General features: G+C 42.7%; 1 protein-coding gene and 1 long non-coding RNA gene across 4 annotated transcripts in view; one reads left to right on the top strand and one right to left on the bottom strand.

Moving 5' to 3' along the window:
• Window positions 1-532: 532 nt before the first annotated feature.
• Window positions 533-23326, bottom strand: part of shroom3 (shroom family member 3) — a 64914-nt gene continuing 42120 nt past the window's right edge. For all 3 annotated transcript variants that reach the window (XM_086053208.1, XM_086053210.1, XM_086053209.1), the window contains 22 exons: window positions 21497-21703; window positions 19283-19605; window positions 18949-19183; window positions 18654-18709; window positions 18095-18536; window positions 17705-17989; window positions 15721-16159; window positions 15465-15598; window positions 13721-13867; window positions 13202-13641; window positions 11871-12077; window positions 11441-11627; window positions 11022-11316; window positions 8233-8309; window positions 7037-7128; window positions 5590-6349; window positions 5327-5498; window positions 4368-4510; window positions 4196-4268; window positions 3175-3340; window positions 2954-3075; window positions 533-2881 (listed from right to left, as the gene is read on the bottom strand). In XM_086053208.1, coding sequence (XP_085909334.1) covers window positions 2477-2881; window positions 2954-3075; window positions 3175-3340; window positions 4196-4268; window positions 4368-4510; window positions 5327-5498; window positions 5590-6349; window positions 7037-7128; window positions 8233-8309; window positions 11022-11316; window positions 11441-11627; window positions 11871-12077; window positions 13202-13641; window positions 13721-13867; window positions 15465-15598; window positions 15721-16159; window positions 17705-17989; window positions 18095-18536; window positions 18654-18709; window positions 18949-19183; window positions 19283-19605; window positions 21497-21703 — 5407 coding nt within the window. In that variant the 3' untranslated portion in view covers window positions 533-2476. The remainder of the gene's footprint in view (window positions 2882-2953; window positions 3076-3174; window positions 3341-4195; window positions 4269-4367; window positions 4511-5326; window positions 5499-5589; window positions 6350-7036; window positions 7129-8232; window positions 8310-11021; window positions 11317-11440; window positions 11628-11870; window positions 12078-13201; window positions 13642-13720; window positions 13868-15464; window positions 15599-15720; window positions 16160-17704; window positions 17990-18094; window positions 18537-18653; window positions 18710-18948; window positions 19184-19282; window positions 19606-21496; window positions 21704-23326) is intronic.
• LOC147135174 (uncharacterized) lies at window positions 21497-22453 on the top strand. The gene is made up of 3 exons (XR_015089804.1): window positions 21497-21782; window positions 21851-21919; window positions 22075-22453. It is a non-coding gene; the product is annotated as an uncharacterized LOC147135174 (long non-coding RNA).

The raw sequence follows: 23326 nt of genomic DNA, 5'->3' as shown, positions 1-23326 counted from the left end.
GAACCCGAGGCATTGCACGCAAACATAATTTTAAACACAGATTAATTATACGCAAATTTACGAAGTTCAAATTTGTAAATACGCACTGGAAACGAGGGCCCGGGACTGTCAGTAACTCGAGAAAAAAGTGTTTTTAAATTGAATCAGTGTTGCCAATTTAAGACTGTGTTTCCCTCTAACGAACGACAATATAATACATGCGGTACCTGGATGCATAGCAAATCTGTAGGCCGTGTATTTACAAAACGTTAGGGATGAAAACGTTTCAGGTTGAACCTAAAGTGACCCAAAACATTTGTAGCTGAACTTGATTTGAGTACACACATTCAATGTTTCAGTAGCTACATTTTCCACAACTTGCTGTTCTACTTTTATGTTCTATGCATTAACGTTGAAACATACTGCACTCTGTGTGTCAGTGGCCATCCCCATTCCTACATTTATTCATTTCGTAAATGCAGACTTTTAGTACAGTTCATGTACTGAATACTATTAGTGAATCACTGTAAATGAAATTGACTGTACCACTGACAACATTTACAAAGTACATTTATTTAGCAAAAACAAAACAAAAGAACACCAGGAGCCATTTTCCAATCATCCAACCTTTTATAGATCCAGCAAAACACATCTGGGATAATCTGTTGTGCCTATGAGGAGTAAATCAAAAAGTGAGTGTGATAGGTTTTGTGTGTGATATTTGGAAAATAGGAAAAACTGATGATATGTAAAATGTGCTCTCTGAACTACAAAAAAGGTAGAATTTGTAGGTGTAGGATAAAATATTGTCCTTAGATAGACATTTCAGGATGAATAAAACATGTACTCAAATTGTTAAAAACATTTAAAAAGTCTGCACTGCTGCCTCACTAACGAATACGGCGCGTTTAACTTATTTTTGACATTCATTGACATGAGGTTGTCTGATTGGATGAACCTCTAAAAAGTATGTTGTATGTGATGAATAAGTGCATAGTCACCAGTGGATAACCTTCAAATAAATGGCCAATATTTCCAACAGCTGCTTTAAATTTTTTGGGACACAAAAAAAAGTTAGGTTATATGATGAGAAACCTTTAAGAGCAGGAAAACACAACTGGCACCGAAAGGATCGATAGAATAGTGAGTCTAGTTTAAGGCCTTGTAAGATCAAGAAGTATTTTTTGCATTACAAGGTTAATTTAATGCCTAAATGTATAATAATAACTTATGCTCAAATGTGAAGACTGTCTTGTTTCTTGATTTATATTATTATGAATAAGTTAGGGCCAACCAAAAAAATGTAACGATGAAACAAAATGCATTCAGCATTGCATCCCATCCAAATCTTTGGACTCTTCCTCCTTTGACATCAAGTGTTTCAACATAAAAATAAATGGAATTCAACTCTAGTGGCAATTTATTCTTATTTTGTCTTTGGCCACCAGCAAACATGCTTGTTTATTTGAGCAAAACCGAAGTTGCCTAAAAGAGAGCACCATTTGTGCCTTCAGAATGGCGAAGCTGCATGAGAGGACCTTTCATCATTTTCTCACGTTTCACATTTGATCTCGTAACAGTCCATTCTCCTCCGTCATGTACTAAATATTCTGTCTGAGGAAAGTTGAAAGAAATGTTCATATAAACATTTAAGGCTTTTACAGCCCTTGTCCAAAATGACAAAATCATTCAAATATCTCAAGTAAATGTGTCAAGTATTCCTAAAACAGTTGGAAACTATTTAAGAGGAAGTCAACCCAAACATATATTTTTTCCAAGAATATGTTCTATGCAGGCCCACGAGTTGAAACAAGGCATTCTGATTAATATTGTGTTTGTGGAATAAGAGTTAATCCACCTGTTTTTAGCCATCTGGGGGCGGCCATTTTGTCACTTCTGTTGACTGAGAATGACATCACAGTTGCTCGGGTAACGACCAATCCACCTGTTTTCTGAAGCTGAGCCATGAATGGTCATTACCTGAGCCCTGAGCATTTTTTATGTGTCATTTTCAGTCGACAGAAGTGACAAAATGGCCGCCCCAGACATGGCTAAAAAGGGGTGAATTTTGCTGCTTAACTCATATTCCACAAACACAATATTAATCAGAACGCCGTGATTCCACTAGTGGGCCTGCTGGGTTGATTTCCACTTTAAGCAATAGAAGAAAATGAGCCTTATAAAAACCAAAATGATCTTGTATGTTATAGACAATAACTTTTCTTCGGCACGTCCATCCTGGTGGACCTTTACAGAGCAGCTAAGATTGGCGGCAGTTGGGCAAATTTAAAACTTAAGGCAGATGCATTATTTCTCTTGTAAAAGTTTCAGTCGGGAGCGAATAAAACGAGGCACATGACAGTGTTTGCAGCTTCACGTGTGACATACTGTGTGCATAGATTCAGTGAGACCAGGCCCACTCTTGCATCCTGTTAACTCCTCCAATTCTGAGTTCGTTTTTAGTTTCTACACAGCGGCTTGTTGCTGTTTCATGACATCACAGCGATGTCACTGTGGTGGACCTGGCCGAGTGGGTGTGGCCAGGAATCGGAGAGGAGGGAAGCAGCTGTGGCAAGGGAGAGGAGCAGGAGACGAGGCTCGGGGACGAACGCAAAGATCCTCTTGACCGATCTGGAGCCGCCGCCAACTCTGGCGGGAGGGTCTCCGCTAGCCGTGACAGCTGCTCCTCGCGCTGACGTATGAGGTCATCGAGGTTCCGTTGGCGAATCAGTAGGGAGGGTTTGGTGCTGACAAAGTGGCGGTAGTCTTGGAGCTGGGGTTCAGCGAGGTAGCCTCTCAAGATGGCCTGAACGACGCGTTGCCGTCGATCCAGGTTTTGCTTCAGCTCCCAGGCATCATCTGTTTGACTGAGGAGCTGAGAGCGCTTGTGATTAAGGGAGTCCTGGGGAGACAAAAAAATCCTAACAATACCTATAACACGAGGACTAATATAAAGTGTCAAATGTTTTCTCACCCGCTCCTCTGAACTGTCCTCCTTGGTGAACTCTTCTTGTTGCAAAGCGTGCAGAGATTTGTCAATCCTCGAAAGCCGGCTACACAGTGACAGCAGCAGGTTGACAATTTTCTCAAGATCTCCTGGAAAAACAAAAAAAAACCTAAAGTTAATATTACATAAGATTTAGCCCAAGCCTTGGTTATTTGCGCTGTAATTGCCCCTATTGTAACGGAATGTACCGATGAACATGCTGTACTTGTCCCTCTCATTCATCTTGCATAGTTTGTGCACCAGAGCGTCAATGCTGGCCCCGAGTGCCTGGTGGCGCCTCTGCTCCTCGCACAGAGCATCCTTCTCTTGGCGCATAGCCACCACACTGCACCTCAGAGCCTCACACAGCTCCGCCTAACGGAAAGGTAGAGGGACACACCAGGAAAACATCACATTTCAAAATAACAAGCATAGCGATATTAGGCAATCCCATTCAACGCGCCCATTATACAGTTGAAACTCGATTGAATGGACTAATTGGGTGAAAGCGTCACCTGTGAAAGCCAATCGTCCGTTACATCCAAGTACTTTTTTCATAGCCTAAAACCCCTTTTTTTCTTTTTTTTGTAGTCCAAAAATGCCCCATAACATATTGCATCCGGTCACTGGAGCCAAGGTGTTAGTGTTCTTACTTTTTTAAACCTTATTTACGGTTGTGTTCCATACATAAGGGTTTGCCCCCCCCAAAAAAAACCACCCAAAAAACACTGTGTATTGTGCCAAAAACACCATGGTTGAGTTGTGTACACTTCTCACATCGTGTACACATATATCGATATGAATAAGTCAATACAAAACGCTCCTTTGCTAAGCTAACGTCCATGGTTTCCATTACAGTTGAAGGCACTCTCTCCCCTGCCAACACGGCCGCTACATACTGTATATCCATACATGACTTTTAATGGGAAAGTCGCCCCTGCTAACATGGCCGCCAGGTTGTTGTTTTTTTTAGCCTGCTCTAGTCTACTGTAGACTACTTTTTATCCATAACAAGAGAGTAGGGCAACCCAGGAACATATTACGTGTCTCCGTTGATGATTGTGGCCAGTTCTGGAAGGGGCAGAATTAAAAAGCTACTTTATTGGTCTTTATTGGTAGCATTTTGAGTGGTTTGGGCAATATTTTCTGCCCATTGAATGTGGGGTCCGTTGGTCCGTTAAATTGAGGTTCCACTGTATTTAGAGGATGCATTCTCTTTTCTGTTTCTACCTTCGTGCTGTTGAGGTCCTTCTCCTCCATCTCAGTCTTTTGATCCACCCCTGCATTGACACCATCCTCACTCCTATACAGGGTGTAACGCAATTATTTAATGGCAACAAACAAGCTGGAAATTGAAAACTGAGGTCTGCGAGTGAAACAAAACTCAAAGGAAAATGAATACCTGGCGTTTAATGGGCTGACCCTGGCTTGCCATGGCACTTTCGCACCCAGTCTGCTGTTTTGAAAGATTTCCTCCACAAGCTCTGCAGGGGATTTACCCTCCCATGTTTCTAGGATGGGTATCAGAGAGCGATCTTGCATTACCTGTGTCAAAACAGAAGAATTATCAACAACTACAACTGCTGTTGAGTACAATTAATAGATATGTAGGTGAAACGAGGTCAAAAGTCACATGCTGAGTCAAAAATATACGAGCTCACACTAGAGCTCACACATTAGTTTCACTTTATCAAACAAACAAACAACATTTTTGGCACCCGCCTGTAGAAGAAGAACCCACAGTGATCACTGAAAAATAACTTGAATCTGACAAAAGTCATATTAAATGCTTCAAAAATGATGAAAGACAGACATCTGTGGATGGTAGCCGGAGATGCCATCTGGAGAAATCACCCATAAAACCGAGACAACTGAAGCAGTTTGCTCATGAAGAGTCGGGCAAAATACCTGCTGAGAGGTGCACAAGTCTCACTGAATGTTAGAAAAGTCGTCCGATTGCATTGAATGGCCTCAAAAAGTTGCGCGGCAAAATATTAAGTTAAGGGTACCATCATTTTGGTTCAGCCCTTTTCCATGAGTTTGTTTTTTTGCAAAAACGGCAATTAATTCTGTTGACCCACAATTCAAAAGCAATGGCCGATTTTCTTTGGTTAATTTTAATTCCAATGTTATTTATTACTCTTGTCAAGTTATTCCTGTGACAACTGCTAATTTTTCTTTCGTTATCAGAGGGGTACCAACAATTGCGTCCACAAAAGCAAATTATCTGATGAATTCAACAATATGTCTCCGTCTCTGATGTTGTGGCAGGTGAGTAGAGCGACAACGCTGGCCTTGATGAGAAAAGGTAGCAAAATGACAGAGAGTCAATAAGCAACACGCATTTCTCCAGGTACCCACCAGCTGCCGTGCCAGCGTTTCCACTTTTCGCTCCTCCGCTGTCTTTTCCCTCTCGAGCAGGGGCTGGTACTCAAGGTTAAGTGTGTCGTCAAACTGTAGGCTGTCCATGCTGGAAGAGGTGGACGTGAGGGTGGACGACCGTGGCTTGGAGGATGCCACAAAGCCAGGTAGGCTGGCGCACGGTGCAAAGAACGTATAAGATGCAGACTGAACATTTTTCATTTCAACACCAATATAAAAAAAATAAATAAAGGAAAACCAACCTTCCTCCAATCTGCAAAACGTTTTTCTTATCAAGGAGAGGAGTGGGAGGCAGAGGGACGTCTTCCATGATATTTGTCTCTTTGATCGAAGGAGAAGGTGATGGAGGTGCGGGACTGAGAAGAAATACCTCATCCAAGTCCTCACTAAATAATCCTGTGGACGTTCCCGCCGTTTGTTGTTGGTCAATGGAGCAGTTGAGGCTCCGCTCGGATCTCTTCAGCGAGGAAAGGTTCTGAAGGACGGACTGATCACAGGATGTGGCGGGACGTGACTCGACATTTCCACTGTGTTTCTTGTCCGGTGTGGAAGCAAACTGGAAATGAAGCAGCGGAGATGATCTCACCGAAGACACCGCTTGGATGTTTTCTTCGTAACGCTCTCCTCTTCTCTCGAAACTAAATGTTCTCTCTCTGTGAGCGCCCTTGGTGGTGTCTTCTAACACACTGGTATCACTCAAACTGTGCCTCGTCGGTTTGTCCATCACAACGGCGTCAAAGCGGCCGTCGAGGCTGGTAGCGCCACCTTTCGTACTTTCAGCTGTGCCGCCGTGGGGGCTGCTTGGGAAGGTGATGTCGTCCAGATTAGCTTGATTCACACCCTTGCTAGACTGCCAGTCGTGAGAAGCGGATGTGGAGTCGAGGGGGCAAGGCAGACCAACTGAGGCTGCGAGAGAGGACATGCTGTGGGCTCGCTGACGTTCACTGTTCCTCTGACGTTGTCTGTCCCTCAGTGGGACAGGGGAGTGGGAGAAGGCTGCATCTAGGAAGGAGACAAAGATGGATAAAAGACATGGTGGGGTTCAAATCACATTGTTCTGTATGCAACAATAGGTTGTAGTTGACTTGCAATTTTGCCAGCTTGTTACTGTATATATATATATATATATATATATATATATATATATATATATATACACACACATACACACATATATAAATATACATACAGACACATATATAATGTATGTATATGTTAGGGCTACAATATTGGACGAACATGGATATTGACTGTAGCGATATTGATATTATTTGCAATATTTAACCTGTACCTAAAGAAATGACATTTTTACTATCTCATGAAAGAAGTAATTTTTTTCATGCAGCAAAACAAGCAAGCTCAATGTGCTCTGAGATGATTAATTGTAATCCCCTGAGATAATGTCCAACCATTGGGTGGCGATGTGCATTTAAATTTGCATCCGGCTGGTCGAATCCAGATAAAAGCGCTTCCATAAGAAAATGATTGCATGTCTTTGCGATATGCGTATTGCATAGACCATTATCGTGATATCGATATTTTTTTCAATATAAGTACATTTCAGTCTGTACTGTCTACTTTAACCAGAGTGTTGTTTTTAAACAATCATTTGTACTTCTACGTAAGTACAGAGTCCGAGTACTTGAGCCAACCCTGGAGAGCACAGATTTCACCGTTTATTATGCTCACCTAGGAAAGACCCAGCAGGCTGGATGTTGTTGGGATTGTTCTGTGATGGCTGTGGCGAGGCGAGGCCCTCTAGTGGCTTGTTGTCTCCAGCGCTATGAGACACGACACAGGAAATTGCCAATAGAATATACATGGTAAAACGGATCAAACATTTGACTTCTCTACTGTATGCTTTTAACAGTTGCAAGTGCATATTTGTGCCACCGTACATTGATCACATTCATGCTACGCTGCTGTCATATGTCCTGGTCTTGTTTAGATCATTCTCTGATTTACTCAATCTTAAAAGTATTTGTCTTAAGTTTTCTCACCGTCATTCAAAATTTTCCTTTCTCTTTTAAGGCTCTGTTGAACCAGCAGCAGTACATTCATTGGCTTGGTATTGCAATATATCAAAAAGATCCGCGCAAGCATCCACCCACCCACACACACGGAACACACACCGAATTCCTAAAGTGACCCCTGCCCTTCACATTTTGAGAGTAAACATATTCAATATCTTTGGCTTAATAAATCCCAGTGCACTGAAGTTGTTTGTTTTTTCAGTGTCAGTGCCAGGGAGCTTTCTCTTCTTCTTTACATTCCTCTGTGTAAAACACATCTTCCTCTTTCCTGAACCCTTATACTCTTCTCATTCCTCATTCCTTCCATCTTGTTCTATTCATATCTAGGACTCTAATCTTTTTTTTCATCATTCATTTTTCTTACTCGCTTTATATGATTTTCCATCCACAATCTCTCATGTTTTACCCGTTCCAACGGAATTGCATCATGTTCTCCTTTCCCGGTGTCTTTGTGGACATGTCTTCCGCCCTTATACTTCCCGTTATCCACTCAAAAACATGTTTTCTTCTACTTCCTTTTGCTCTTTTCTTTCAGCTATCCTGTCAATCTTCGCGGTACCCTAGCCTCACTTGTTTCAGTTTAAAAAAACAAAAAATGGAGCACACATTCTGTCACACACATGCACACAGGCTCATGTAATCTCCCTCAATAGACGAGCGCTACAACTTTTGTAACTCTAATAAACTCCATTCCCGATCACCATTCAATTCAGTGGCATTCCGTTGAATTTTCAACAGAAAGACTTTTGAAAAAGCGGGAGATGAAATCGGATTAATCACCAAAATTGAACTGAACCTAATAAATGAGATGGACGCAGAGAGAAAGCGATGAGGCTGATGTGTGTACAGTACCTGTCCACGGTCTCAGCGCGGCGTTCGGGCTCCGACACAAAGGCAGCAAACCTCTCCACTGGATCTGACGCCGAGTCCTGAAACGCACACATTTTAGTCTGTCAGCCAAGGGCGATTTTGAAATAAATAATAAATCGGCGGCTACAATCTAAAGCTGCGCACTGATCAAATTTCCATGTGTCATCATTTACGTTACTTGCAAACGTCATTTTTAATGTTTCATCATTTCAAAAATAATCTTAGAAACTATATACTTACCAACAAAATGCATGAATAGTACACAAGAGTATCAATACATTTCAAAAATATTTCCTGACGCGAAATGGGTGATAATTGTAATTAATTGTATGTAAATATAAATGATGGTCTTGCATAATCACTCAATAAGTCACTTAACCCTTTCATGCAAAGTGGTCACTACAGTGGACAGCTATTTAAAAGTTGCTTTCGCCTATATTAATTAAACTAAAAAATATATTAATATTTTAAATAATAACATTAAATCATAATTAATGCACGAAAGGGTTAAAAATATTTATAAAATTTCGATTAATTAATATAGGCGAAAGCAACATTTAAATAGCTGTCCACTGTAGTGACCACTATGCATGAAAGGGTTAAGGGTGACACATTAGGGTCATTTAGCAAGCAACGCACTACAGTACTGTACATACTCTCTACAACTATACCGGCAAATATGCTTGTTTATATCTGGAACATAGGACCAAAAACCATTCATACCCTCTCGAAAACACACAGGCTGCTGGCATTCACCACAAAATCTAAATGATCAATCTATTTTCGCATGCAAATGTATGCAAACACATAAATACTGTACATTCAAACAAATAGGAGTGGGAACGATAATCGTTTTTTCAATGCATCGTTCGGCGTATTAAAAAGATTCTGAATCGATTCATAGGTATTAGTAATCGATAGTAAAAAGTTTAACTAAAAAATCGAAAAGCATGCGCCAGCAATTACGTGCGTCGTGCGTTTGTACGTCAGACGCCTCTGCTAGGAAAAAACTAATACGTGACAAGATGGCGGAACCAGCAAAACCTCATATGGGCGGAGGGAAATCAAAGCGTCAAATAAATCTTTGCCCTTCCTTGAGTTTTTTGTTTTAAAAAAACTGTTTTACATGGACTATACAATGTAAGCCAGTGATGCACGGAAATCACAATCAAATCAAATTATAGGCCTCTGAATCGGAATTAAATCGAATCACGGGCCTCTGAATCGGATCGAATCGTGAGGCACCCATAGATTCCCGCCCTTACAAAAAAGCATAATGTTTCATTTTTTAGATGTCATTTGCCTCTAAAAAAAAAAAACTGCAAACAAAATATTGGATTTTTTTGTGTGTAACTTATAACATGGACCGAGTTGAATAATGTCTTATGCAAATTGGTGTATATATCAACGTCAGTACAGTGTTGTTGATCTCATTGGCTTTTATTTACTGGGGGAGAAAATGTCTGCAGTGAAACTTAAAAGTTAAAAGAGTGTCTCTGTGTGTCTGCCTCAAATGTAAGTTGTTTACGTGACACTGATCCCGCTGATAAGCTCAACAGATAAACTCGACGTTCGTCTTTTGCTGCCTTCCATTAAGGACTCTGAGGATGTCATATGTATACGTGTGTGTTTGTGTTTTCTCTTTCCTATCAAGCACATCAAACAGCGCCCAGCCACCATCTCCAGCGGCTCTCCGGCTGGCGGCACCACACAGGAAACATTGAGGATTCGGGCTATTTCCTGTGCAACTCAGAACAAAATGTCCCTGAAGCCAAATGTGTGTCTGATCTTTTATCATGAAACAAAGCACTTGAATGTGGAATCATTACATCGGTATAAGTGCTTAAGTTATGACTGATGACATTTTGAAGGAACAAACCGACACATATAGTCTCCGAACAGTACATTTCTAGCTACATTTTCTAAATTGAATGGTAAAAATGCTTTCCTCCTTCCTCACAACATTGTCCTATTAGACAATTAGACTTAGGCTAGGTTCACACCGCAGGCAAATGCGACGCAGATCGGATTTTTTTGCTCATATGCGACCTGTATCTGATTTTTCTGAACGGCTCAATTCCGATTTTTTCAAATGCGACCTGGGTCGCTTTCATGTGTGGTCCGTGATCGGATACGTATCCGATCCTTTCCAATGCGTTCGCGGTCTGAACGGCCAGGTCGCATATATCCGACATTGACTTAATCCGGAGCCCAAGATGCCCTTCGCGCAGGCGGAAGGAAAGTACTGGCAACAGGGGGATCGAATCTGCAAAGTTGTTTTGAGTTTCACTATTAATTTAATATTTTACTTTAATTTAATCCCACTTGAAACATGAATGATAAACATTTATGGCGATTGTAGTAATTCAGCCACGGCTCAGATTCATTTTTTACGCACGGTTAGGACGTGACGTCATCGTTAGTGATTGCTCTATGAAATGAGATATTAAAGTCTCGCCTCATAATTTCCCCCCAAATACTGCATTTTTTTTCTACCTGCTACCTAATCGCTTGACCCGACACGCTGGACCACGTTTACTTCCGCAAACACACCGTCGGGTGTGACGTCATCTCATCTTCTGCGCATGCGGGCCACTTTGACGACGCACGGTTCATACAGCAGACAAGACCGAGGTCGCATTTATAATGTAATACACAAAAAAATCGGATTTTTTCCAAAAATCCGAATTGGGATTAAGACCTGCGGTGTGAACCTAGCCTAACTAATCACAGTCTGGATAATTTCAAGTGCCAGTGTGGTCGCATGTTACCTGATTGAGTATCTCGAGAGTGGGGGATGAGCGGGAGCGAGAGTGGCTTGGAATCCTTTCCTCCGACCGCTCCAGCAGATCTTCAACAGAGGCGGATTTGCCAGAGCCCAGTATGGAGCCAACCATTGCCAGAGACCCGCTCGCCTGCTTGGGCCCGAGCCGTTTCTGTCGAGGCCTTGCTGTCTCTTGCGAATCTTTTGACCGGATTGGACTCTGTTTATTGGAGCCTGCCTCCTGGACGAAATTATGCAGGAGGTGGGTGTTGGAGGTGTGGCGCTCAGGTGGCAAGTCGCCACTATGGAACATAAGGGACAGAAAATATCAAACTGGAATACTGTTGTCATAAGAACGTCTTATGATCAAATAGTTAGAAGGGATTGAAAATATCTCTCTTGGTGGTTTTAAGTGGACGTGGTTACCATGTCGACGGGTGTGACGGAAGCCTCGGAGTGGTCACTCTGCCTGGGTAGTACAAGTTGGAGTGAACGCTTCGCAGGTCAGCTCCAGGAGAAGAGAAGTGACGCCTTTCAATCGAAGAAAGGTTGCGATCCAGCCCAGAGTCTTGAAGAGAGAGCAGGCTGGAGGTAGACGAGAGGCTGAGGGTGTCTGGGGGGGGGGGGATGAGGGAATGAATAAATTCTTACTTTGCTAGTTCCCCACAGGTCAAAAACGTTTTGAAACTAAAAATTTTTAAAAATGCAAAATAAGATAAAAATAGAGGAATACATTCTAAGTATGAGAAAAAATAAGACAAACTTCTATGTACAAAAGAGCCCAATGCTGTTCGATAAAGTGCTGGACCTCACAAAGTACAATTCCAAATTCTGTTCATTCATTCATTTCAGCCACCTGAATGGTAGGTGCTTTCCGACTGGAGATAAGCACTGAGAGGCCTTGGCCCACTCCTCTCTCTCCCCTCATCTTTCTTGGCATTTCTCTTCCTCTGCACATACTGAGCCACAGCATCTTGCTGAAGCTGACGCAAGTCAGGCCTCGACTTGGCGTTGTTTGCAGATCCGCGTTCAAACATCTTCCGCCGGTCAGCCACACTGGTCTCTAGTAGATAGCAAGATCGCTGTCATTTCACCTTAGCTGGCTTTTGTGACTGCGAGAACCATTAAAACAATATGATTCTTTCACATGAAGCAAACAAAGCCTTTGGTCGGTACAGTCATGTATTTTCATTCATTCATTCCCTATCGTGTTCAGGGTCATCGGATATCTGGAGTCTACCAGCCAATTTAGGACGAGAGGTCAGGTACACCCTGAACTGGTCATCAACCAAATATGGTTTATACATTTAGATGTGTTATTGATAGGGATGTAACAATTCACTCAAGCCCCGATTCGAGTCGATTTTCAGTTCCTGATTTTCGATTCGATTTTAAAATTTTTTTTACCATGCTTGTCTCTGTGCACTATTGTGGTTCTGCAGCGATCCACAAACGCAATACGCAATGATGTTTGGCGCAAAAGCATAATTTGATCTACACATTCAAAATGTGCTATGCATCTGGAATGAAAAAACTTTTCAAGACATCATTTTCTAGATTAATGTAATGAACTTGATTTACGATTAATCGAATCGATGAATCGAAACGAATCGATGTTGAGTCGATTTTCGATGAATCGTTACATCACTACTTATTAACGATATAATGTTTTCGGGAAGTCGGGGGAAGTTAATTATTTTTTGCACAAATTGTGGATCCAACCTGTACTAAAGATTGGCTCAGAGTGATTGCTGATGTATTGCGCTAAGATCACGCAGCCAACCTCTCACCAGTGCAGCAAAGTGCTTAGCCCATATCCCACCCCCAGCAGGGTAAACCCCCAGGACAAAGAAGCCAAGGAATTACTGGGACCCCAGAATCCGTAACCCACCAAGATCCAATGAAACCCCGCCCCTATCCATTGTAGCCTAAGTGCTCAGGCACACGGCTCGGGCGCTGGGCAGCCGGGCCCTAGAAACTTCCAGAGATGCCCCCTCAAACCCGTCACCACTCTCCCCAACCTACACCCCCCCACGTTCAGAATATTTACATTTGATTACATTGTGTGTGCATGCATTCAAAAATAAAATAGTATGCAGCTTGAATATGAGCTATGCTCAAGGCCAAACTAAACAAGCCTAGACTAGACGTTTTATGTATATTCTAAGTACGTTTTGTTTCATTTACCTCCTCCGAGCTTGAAGAGCCCGATCTCAGAATCTGAAATCCCAATCTCGTTCATGTTGTCCGGCTCAGAATAGGAACGTTTCTTCTGATCCGCGGTCAGGCGTTTGCGTCCACCGATTCGCAACACAGCAGGAGGTCCAACCGCCGGGACGCTGGGCAAGGCCGGCGGACTTGGGCCTCGAGACTGTGGTCCGACCACATGACGCTCTTTTGGAGTGTGAGGGGAAGTGACTGGGACATTAAGAACAACGCTCAGTGGTTTGGGCATGGTTTTAGGGCCTTTCTTCTCTGAGGGTGGAGGCAGAGGCTGATGACTGCCGTGTGAGGAGGGATTGGGAGAAGAAACTGCACGTGAGGAACGAACAGGGGAGGAATTGTGTTTCAAGGACGTCGAACGCAGGACCTTAGTTTGTGCCTCTTTCAATGAGTCCCTGTAAGATCTGGTTTAAGACAAGGTTCCCATAATAAGATGATTGACAGACAATGGCAAAACAATGGCTTGTTGAAGTGACCTCTGACCTGTGATAGGACGTGTCCTGCAAAGTGCCCAACATGTTGTGGATATCTTGTTTCCAAGAGGTCTTACTGTCATCTTCTTCTCTGGATCCATCCAAATGGAGGCTGCTTCGGCTCCTCTCCAGGGCTGAACTGGGATCAGGTGCAGTCCTGAATAGGGCAGGAAAACAGAAGTGTACAGAAAATGCACAGCCTCCCCCAAGGCTGAATAAGCACCATGTATCTCTTTTAGAGTATTTGCAGCGTTATTATGCATCAAAAGAATAATGTTATCCTTATACTGTGTAATTGTAAGGATTGGTCTTAATTGAATGTGTGTTTAATTTTTAATTAGTTCATTTCATTCATTTTCTTCATTTAGCCTGATTTAAAAAGTGCTTAATAAAAAGCTTTTCTTACTATTTATCACTTGCGAAGTTAAACTAGCACAATCTAAATTTTGTTCCCTTCAACCCTTTGACATTTTTACTGCTGATAGTCACATAAATTCAATTTCTGATACTTGTGACCCAGGCAGTGTAAGGCTCAACAAAGTTTTTTGAAATCATATTTCCACTTGACAGATCACAGATTGAGATAGATACAGTATACAAACACCACAGCAAAGAAGTAATAAATAACACAACAAAACAAAAGAGCAACTACCCAAATGAGAACATAACTTCCTTGGCAGAGGTTAGCAAATATAGATAAGTAAACGACCGTATTTTCCGGAGGAAAAGCCACTACCTTTTCCCTAGGTTTTAAACCATGCGGCTTATATAAAGGTGCGGCTATTCTGTGGATTTTTCTTCCACAATCCAATACGATACAATTGCCATTAACAGGATGTGACTGCAGGTGGAGGAGTTCAACAGGCGAGGGCGCTATGCACTAGGTTATGAATTAGGTGGTATGCGGAAGTAGAGCCGGACGTTAATTGACAAAGTGGAGTGACAGCGGGCAGTGAAATGAAGATAAGTACTTTATTTTCCTCTTGGTTCTGTTCCGTTTTAATCAGCAAAGTTGCTGCCGTGTTAAAAGGCACTGTTAGGAAAGAATCTGTTCAGGTACATACATGTACATTTACAGTTTAAAATCGTTCTGTAAATGCAGTAAATATCACATTTTTCAACATAGATAGGTGCGGCTTATTTATATGTTTATATATGATATATATTTACATTGGGCACAATAGAGAGTATACCCCTCATGTCCAAATTATGCACAGTGCCAATATTTTGTGTGGTCATCCTTATTGAATAGCGCTACCTTAACCTTCTTGGGCACTGAGTTCTCCAGAGCTACACAGGTTGTCGCTGGAATCCTCCTCCACTGCTCAATGACAACAGCAAAGTGGTGGATGCCCCACAGACACTGAATCGGTTTTAGGACCGGAGACATGGTTTTCTTGGAGTTGTGTTTGGTCATTATCGTATCGGGACGATTCATGGTTCTCTCAATGAACTCAAAATCCACACTGCCGGCAGCACTCCTAGCCCCAAACCATGACACCCCCACCACCTTGATTGACTGTATGTATCTAAATATGAATGCAAAGACACACTTGTGTACTCCTCACAGGGTTGCCGCCACACACGTTTGATACCGCATAAATGTATTTTGGTCTCATCAGACCACAGGACATGGTTCCAGTAGTACATGTTCCTCGAGTCGCATGGCATTGTGTAGACATCAAACTTGGATTCACACAAGCAATTGAGACAAAGAAATGTAGCATATATATGAAACACTGTGACAAACCCACCTGTCTTTCTTGTAGTTGACGCTGCCTCCTTTGTAGCTCATGGTTCTATGGGCCTTGCACCCTTTGGTGCTTCTTTCTAGCATGCTTCTGAGGTCCTCTGCTCCACAGGGGGTACCATAGTATTTGTCAGTCATCTGATTTGAAATGATTTAAAGATGCAAATTAGTGAAGCAAGATTGGGTTATACGTCGATTCCAATTTGTGAAATGTGAGTATGCGAAATGTAAAGATGCGTTCATTGGTTTGTTTGACTTACCCTGCGTAAAGAGTTTTTGTGGTGGCTATGACTGATGCTTTGACTACGTTGCTTTCCTGCTCTGTCACAATGCTCAAAGCGACTGACCCTCTCTAGGACAGAGAGACTACGGGTGGGTCCCTGGATACCCTCACCCAATGTATTGTTGTCATGACTACTGGCAGAGACGGCACCGTTTGGGCTGGTGCAACGCTGTACCTCTACGAGGGCATTCTCTAGACGAGTCAGCGGGTGTTCTTTGTCTCTGTTCTGCTCTTTATGGTCCAAGTGATGGTAATGAAGAGCTGCTGAGTCACTGTGGTGACAGAAGGAGGCCTGCGTGGAGGAGGGGGAGGCGGAGTGCTGAGATTGAACTGGTGAATGGGATGGGGGCACTTGTCCCTGCGCAACTCTGGAATACGACATTGGTTCTGGATGGACGTTGGATTGGTCCACCACTCTGAAAAGAGAAGATGAAATTAATCATTCTGGTGCCCTCTCTCAAACTTCAGGTTAATTCCCGTTTGTTTGTCTTTTTATAGCGCCAATTCACAAATGAGTTATTTTAAGGCACTTTCCATTTGAAGCATTTTACGGACCACATTTCTCACTCATTAGAAAAAAAAAAAAAAAAACAATCAGACCCCACGTTACCAAATTAGAAAAAAGAAAAACTAATTCTAATTCTAATTCTAATTCTATAAAGAGCTCATTCAGTCACAAGCAGTCAACATACAATTTCCAGGAATTCAGGGGTTTCATCATCTGCAGTCCGTAATATCAAACCATTCAGGCAATTGAAAGAAATCTCTGCACGTTGCCAAAACCCAACATTGAATGGCGGTGAGCTTTGATCCCTCAAGTGCCACGGCATTACAAAAAGCAACATCATCACATCGCGTAAAGGATAGTAACACTGTTTGTTATCACAGACAGTGTCAGTTTGTCACTAAATTTGCAAGTCTAAGTTTAAATTCATTTCTTAACGGCCAGCGTCATCTGAGATGGACTGACGCAAAGTAGAAAAGTGTGCCGTGGTCTGACGAGTCCACATTTCAATTTGTTTTTGGATATCATGGATGCTGTGTCCTCCGGGCTAAAGAGGAAATGGACCATCCAGATTTTATCAGAGAAAAGTTCAAAAGCCCAACTCTGTGATCTTATGTGGGTGTGTTAATGCATCCCTATGCACACATCCGTGAAGGCACCATTCATGATGAAAGATACATATAGGTTTAGCAGCAATATATATATTTACACAATAATACTATTGCATTAATCCAGGCACTGAGCCCAAAGAAACTAGAGATAAAAAAAAAAAAAAAACATTATACACCGTAAGTGGTATACAGTAAATTCTCTTTTTCAGGGGCCTCTAACATGTGCCCACCAGGTAGCCCCTATGGACTACCTGCCTCATCCTAAGGACTAACCTGCAAGCCTGTTCTAAAAATAGCTGATCAGAGCTTTGTGTGTAATTTTTTTGTGTTGCTATTCCAAAAAATACCACTACCGGTACTTAACAGTAAACTGTATGTAACTTCATGAAGATGTAAAAACAAACAAATAATCACTGACTATGACTGGAGTGAAATTGGTTTGAATGTGTCTGTCTCTTCTTCCTCTTCTTTTGACACATTTTGGTAAAAATAACAGAACAGCAAACACACCAGCGGTTGAATTAGTCGATTAATCGTCAAGCATTTCCGTATTTCTGTATTTCCAACACGGAGGACTTTCTAAAAGCAACAGGTGGTGTGTCCGCACAGCAAACTAGTAGCTCCTCAAGCACCGGAAAACCGCTAAAACGTGACCCTATGTGAAACCGTTAGCACGGTTGCTTGCAGAAATGTGCAAATCTATCCTCAAATATAACAAATGCCGCGTTGTGCGTGCTCATTTGACACGTTTGAAGGTTCTACTTATTGCCATGAAAATTTGACGAAGAAATTTCAATGTATTAGGATCTATTATCCCAGCGGTAATCATTTCAACCTGTACATACCTTCTGACGTGGCCCCCAGACTGTACAGTTGTGTAAGGGTCCCTCCGCTCTTGGAAGGTTTGGGGTCCGAGAGATGACGTTGACTGAGTTTGGGGATTTGGGAAATCTTGCTCCTGCAACATTTGGTTGTGAGGTCCTTGGTTAGAATGCATATGGTGGTGATGGGGGCTGTGAGCCTGCGGCCCCTGCTGGCGCTGAAACGTGTTGGCCCCCGCCTGGCTCTCGGATCTTCCTGCAGCAGGAAAGGCTCTGTTGTGACCAAAATGACTATCGTCCTGTTGATTCCTGATAGAGTCAGAAGGGCAAATGAACATTAATGTCCAGGGGGAAAAATGTGTTTTGCACTACTACAGATTTACACGTCTGTTGATTGACACATTTAATCATTACCTTTCGGACTCATGTGCTCTGTTCTGCGCTGTGGCAACCGGTGGAGCGGTGGAGTGCGGGTACGGCGAGGAGATGTTCATTTGGTGACCTTTTTCGATAGATGGCACTTTTCCATCTCTCCATCGCTCGGTCGCTTCCTCCTCCTGTCCTCTGAGGTTCTGCAGACCTTGCTGCTGCTGTCGGTTGCCGTCCTTGTCCAGAGCAGGATAAACTACCGAGGTGGATGACACGGGACTTGAACTGGGCAGCTGTGCATAGTGGGGTTCGGGTTGGGGCAGAATGAGGCGTCCTGACTGGGGAGCTGGGCTTGTAATGCTTATGGAAGGTCCAGAAGGTGAACCTGGCGGGGGGAAGCCTTGTCGGGGCTTTGTGGTGGGGCTGCTTTCTGGACTCTTTTCTATGACTGTGTGGAGCTGACCCTCAGTGATGCACGAGCCTTTAGCTGAAATTATAATGACGTAAATGATCAATCAATCATTTTCCGTACAGCTTGTCCTCATTAGGGTTGCGGATGAGCGCGAGCTTATTCTTAAAATAATAAAACTTCTTCATACTGCACCTGAACTTGAGGCAACTGGCCCACTGGAGTGATGATAGGAGCCTTTCTGCAGAGACCTGATTGGAACACAAGCCATTAGATTAAATTTAACGTTTCAGTACAAAATTACGAGTGAACTAAAAAAAAATATGAAAAAATGTAATCTAGTAGCATAGCCAATTCTCACTCAAATAAATAATCAATCAATCAAATAGCCGATTCTCATTCCCCAAAAAATGTTTACATTTCAATTATTTCAGAGTGAAGAATGTCATTTTTGTGTGTTACAACAACATATATTTTCAAGGATATCCACCTATTAACAACCCGGGTTTGCTCCACACTTGACCAAGAGTTGGGCCTCTCATGGTTCTTGATGGCTGCAAAGCTGTCGCTGCGCCGTGGCGGAGCAGGTACCCCCTTCAGGTTCTCAAAAGAGCTGGGACTGGTTCCAGGTGCCCATATAGGACCCACACTGTGCCTGTTTGCAGCCAGCACACCGCTGCTACTACCACCGCTGCTGTTGCTGCTGCCACGGTAACAGACGCCACCTATTGAACCAGGGAGGAAGGGTTAAAAAAAATAAAATAAATAAAAATCACGAATGCCACCAAGCCAAAATGATCACATTCCTGAAAATGGTACTTTACTTGGCATATCTCTGCTGTGCCCTCCCTTTGCTCCTTCCGCACTTCTTGAATCACTGTTATGTAGCGATAAAGCCGACGGGGAGCTCAGCTCCCGCTCCTGAGAGAGCCCCTGCTGGGCATTGTAAACCGTCCGGATGTAACGTATGTCAACTTGTTGCATCTCTCCACTTCCTCCTCTCTGGGGCACGGTTTCCAGTGAATAGGAGCGCTCGGGACTGAATGTCGGAGCAGAGGCAAGGTACTCCGGAATACTGGAGCTGGTGGAGAAGGAGGAGTATGCAGAGTCTCGCTTGCTGTGGAGGTGATCGATGCTGTTGGAGGACCTGTAACGAGACGTGTCGTTTATTAGAGGGTTCGGTTGAGAAATTGTAGGAAGAAACACGCCGCATAGTCTGTGCTGTTTTTTGGAGAAATATCTTTTGTCAAACTTCCTGTTTCTGTCACTTCTCTGGCCAAAGGCACTGCGCTAAGCAGTCTCGTGGCAAGATTGTGAAATTATGAAGCTATAAACTACCCAGATAGCAAAAGATGTTAAATCAATGTTGAATTAGGGTCAAGAAGGTTGGTTTTTGATTTTAGTTAAAGACTGATGTTTAATCAATGTTGGTTCAACAATATTTTGTCAGCATTGAAGTTTGTGATTCAAAGATGCTGTTGAATCTACATTGTATTTTGGTTGAATTAAAAAAATTGAAAGGTCAATGTTTAATTAATGTTGAATCTCTGTTATCTACGTTTGCCCTTCTCTATTTTTCTACTTCAGCGGAGGGAGGTGGGAAGGGGGCACATTCTGAGGGGGACAGGCCTTTTTCAACCGCAAAAAGTGTGTGTACTGTATCTCTCTCACTCTCTCACTCTCCATTATATATATTTTTTTTCAACTACTTTTTTCTGACTGATTTTTTTTTGTTGCCCTGAGAACACTGGTGTTGGTCCTGATTCATGAAACGTTTTCATTTCGTAGGCATATACGCACAGTATTTTGATCTCTTCTAATACATTTTTGAATATTAAACATTGTTTTCTGTTTGGGTAAGGGAAAAGCTAACATTTTGTAGTGGACTAAGCCATTGTTTTTGTCGCAGTGGGGTGGCATGGCTCAGTGCTAGAGTGGTCGTTTCCCAACCCGGAGGTTGTGGGTTCGATCCCCAGCCATGGTGACCATGTCAAAGTATCCTTGAGCAAGATACTGAACCCCCAGTTGCTCTTGATGCTGCGTCATCGGTAGGTAGATGAGGTACAGTGTAAAGTGCTTTGAGTACCCAAGGTAGAAAAGCACTATATGAGTGACAGCCCGTTTACAGTATTTTAATTCCCATTTAGATGATGGTTGAATCAACATTGATGTTGTGTGATTTATGGTTGAAAAACAAACGTTGACCCAACATTTTATCAGCCTTGCGCTTTCTGTATAATTTCTATTTTAGGTTTCAACGTAGATTCAACACTCAAGCCGAACCATAATTCAACATTGATTCAGCCATATTTTGCTATCTGGGTATAGTAACAGGCATCACTTTGGTAGATTAAGTAGCAGCGGTAGATTCCAAAAAAAGATCTTTAAAATAAAAACCGTAAACAACTGCTGTAGTGATGTAATCAGCAATGTAATCACCGATGTAAGAAAATACTGTTTGCAGAAGATTCCATGAACAAAAGAAAAGACTAGCAGATGCAAACCATTAGACGTCATCACGGCTTGGGCCTTAATGGCGTCTTCTAAGATACACTCAGCAATCTTCATTGATGAAACTCATGATGGCGTTTGCAAAGTGAATTGAGAAGTCAACAGAAACATTTTGTATGCCAAAAGAAAGAAAGACGCAATCAAACTGATAAACAAAGCATTCATCATACAACAAGATAATGACACAAAACAGCAAAGGAGTTCATCAGATGAGGGAAGTGGACAATTTCAAACGGGCCAAGTCAATCTAGAGCTTTAAACCTTTCAAAGGATGCATTTTACCTGTTTGAGAGGAGACTGAGGGAGACCGACCCCCAAAGCAAACAACAGTAAAAACAATAAAAACCAAAAAAATAAAAGCATTCTACTGTCATTGGCTGACTCTGCTGACCAAGGTACTGCGCGTCAATCATTAAAGGCAGCACCACGGATTGAACACTGAGGACTTCGTCCTTCACTTTCCAGCTAAGCTCAGGTAAAATGTAGCCTCTTACATGTCTGAGTTTCATTTGATTGTTTAAACAAACCTGGCGGAAGATAGCTGTTGACAGGAGGAGTAGGCAGGGTGGGGGCCACTGTGGGTGTGATGGCCCAGTGTGTGGTGGTGCTGGAGGTTTGCAGACTGAGGAGGATCCAAGCTCTCCATGCTGCCTCTTGAGCTGTACTGGTCAGGACTCTTCCTCAGGTAGCCGCCATCCAACTCAAACCCGCCCGAGAGGTCCGTGGTGGAGGCACTGCTCAACACAGATGGAGACACATTTAAAGACTATTTGATTACCGCGTAGCAGTACCAGGAACTACCCTTTCGTGCAGGTACAAAAAAGCAGAGGTGGGCATTTGTCAATGCTTTTGTCTGTCATGAGTTGATGTCTATATTTCAGGCCCGCCCCGTAGATCAGAGTCAGCCAAGGGCGTCAAGGACGGACTTATCGGTATCACATCACACGCAGGTGCCTCACTCCTGACACGCAGCCAAATAAATAAAAAATAAAAGTGTTGTATACCTTTCGGTCCCACAGACGGAATGACACGTGCCCCATACTGATTTTATTTCACCGATCACCACGCTGTTGTTTTTATTTGATATTTTTTCTTTATTTGGCAGCGCGTCCACTTGTGCGGCGCCTGTGTGTTACGTTCTCAACGCCGATTGGCTGTCACCGACGAGGGACGGACTGGGACCATGTGGGTCGGCCAGAAATACCGCCCAGAGGTTAAAGACGGATAGACGATGCCCAGCTCTGCAAACAAGTTCATTTAAACAATGCTTATTCCCAATGACTTCATTACGAAACAGGTGGTTACTAATCCATCCATCCATCCATCCATCCATCCAATATCTATACCGCTTCTCCTCACAAGGGTCGCAGGCGTGCTCTAGCCTATCCCAGCCGTCTTCGGGCAGTAGGTGGGATACACCTTGAACTGGTTGCCAGCCAATCGCATGGCACACAGAGACAAACACATATCCACACTCACACTCACACCTAGGGGCAATTTAGAGTGTCCAATCAACTTACCATGCATGCTTTTGGAATGTGGGAGGGAACCGGAGTACCCAAAGAAAACCCACACAGGAACGGGGAGAACATGCAAACTCCACACAGGAAGGCCAGGAAGCCAACTGTGAGGCGGACGTGCTAACCAGTCAACCACCGTGCTGCCGTGGTTACTAATAATAATCTAAAATACCCACACCGCATTTCCCAATTTTCCTGTCATGTATCTCTTTTCATTTTTCGACAAGGCATGAGCTCGTTCACAGCACGCAGCATTCCAAACATTTTGCCAAATACTTATAAAAAAAAGTCTGAAGGTATGACAATACAACAGATGGATTTACACTACATACTTCAAGTGACACGATTCAGACTTTTTTGCGCTTCAGTGGCAAAATTTGGATATGCGTCATGGGGAAAAAAGATGAAAACGTAACATGGAACTGGACATTCTCTGATTAGAATCAAGCTTCTTCCAAATGTGGCTAAAAATATGCTATGTATCAGATACGGTAGTTGCTACAGAAGCGTGACATCAGCGAAATACACCAATAATGGAAGGGTATGAGTCTGCACAAACAAAACCAAAAAACACTTTCAAAAACAACAGCAACAACTCTAAACTACAAAAAGCGTCAAACTCAAAAAACATGTGATCACAAAACACCAGTGTGATGTACCACGGTAGACTTAGAGTGAATAATATCTGAAATCAGTAATAGAAAAAAAGCTTTCTCTCCATTTTTTCGTCAATCTTTCAAAACCTTGCCTCAAAACGTGTTCAAAATGTGATGTTTGTAACCTAGCAACAATAAGTGCTTGAGACGTGGACTGAAAAACAGGTTTTGCGTGTGCGTG

This window comes from Filicampus tigris, chromosome 15 (assembly GCF_054856515.1).
Source record: "Filicampus tigris isolate MCC_2025a chromosome 15, RoL_Ftig_1.0, whole genome shotgun sequence".
In the NCBI taxonomy this organism is placed as follows: domain Eukaryota; kingdom Metazoa; phylum Chordata; class Actinopteri; order Syngnathiformes; family Syngnathidae; genus Filicampus; species Filicampus tigris.
The sequence above is the reverse complement of the archived record's forward strand: the minus strand, read 5'-3'. Positions and strand labels throughout refer to the sequence as shown.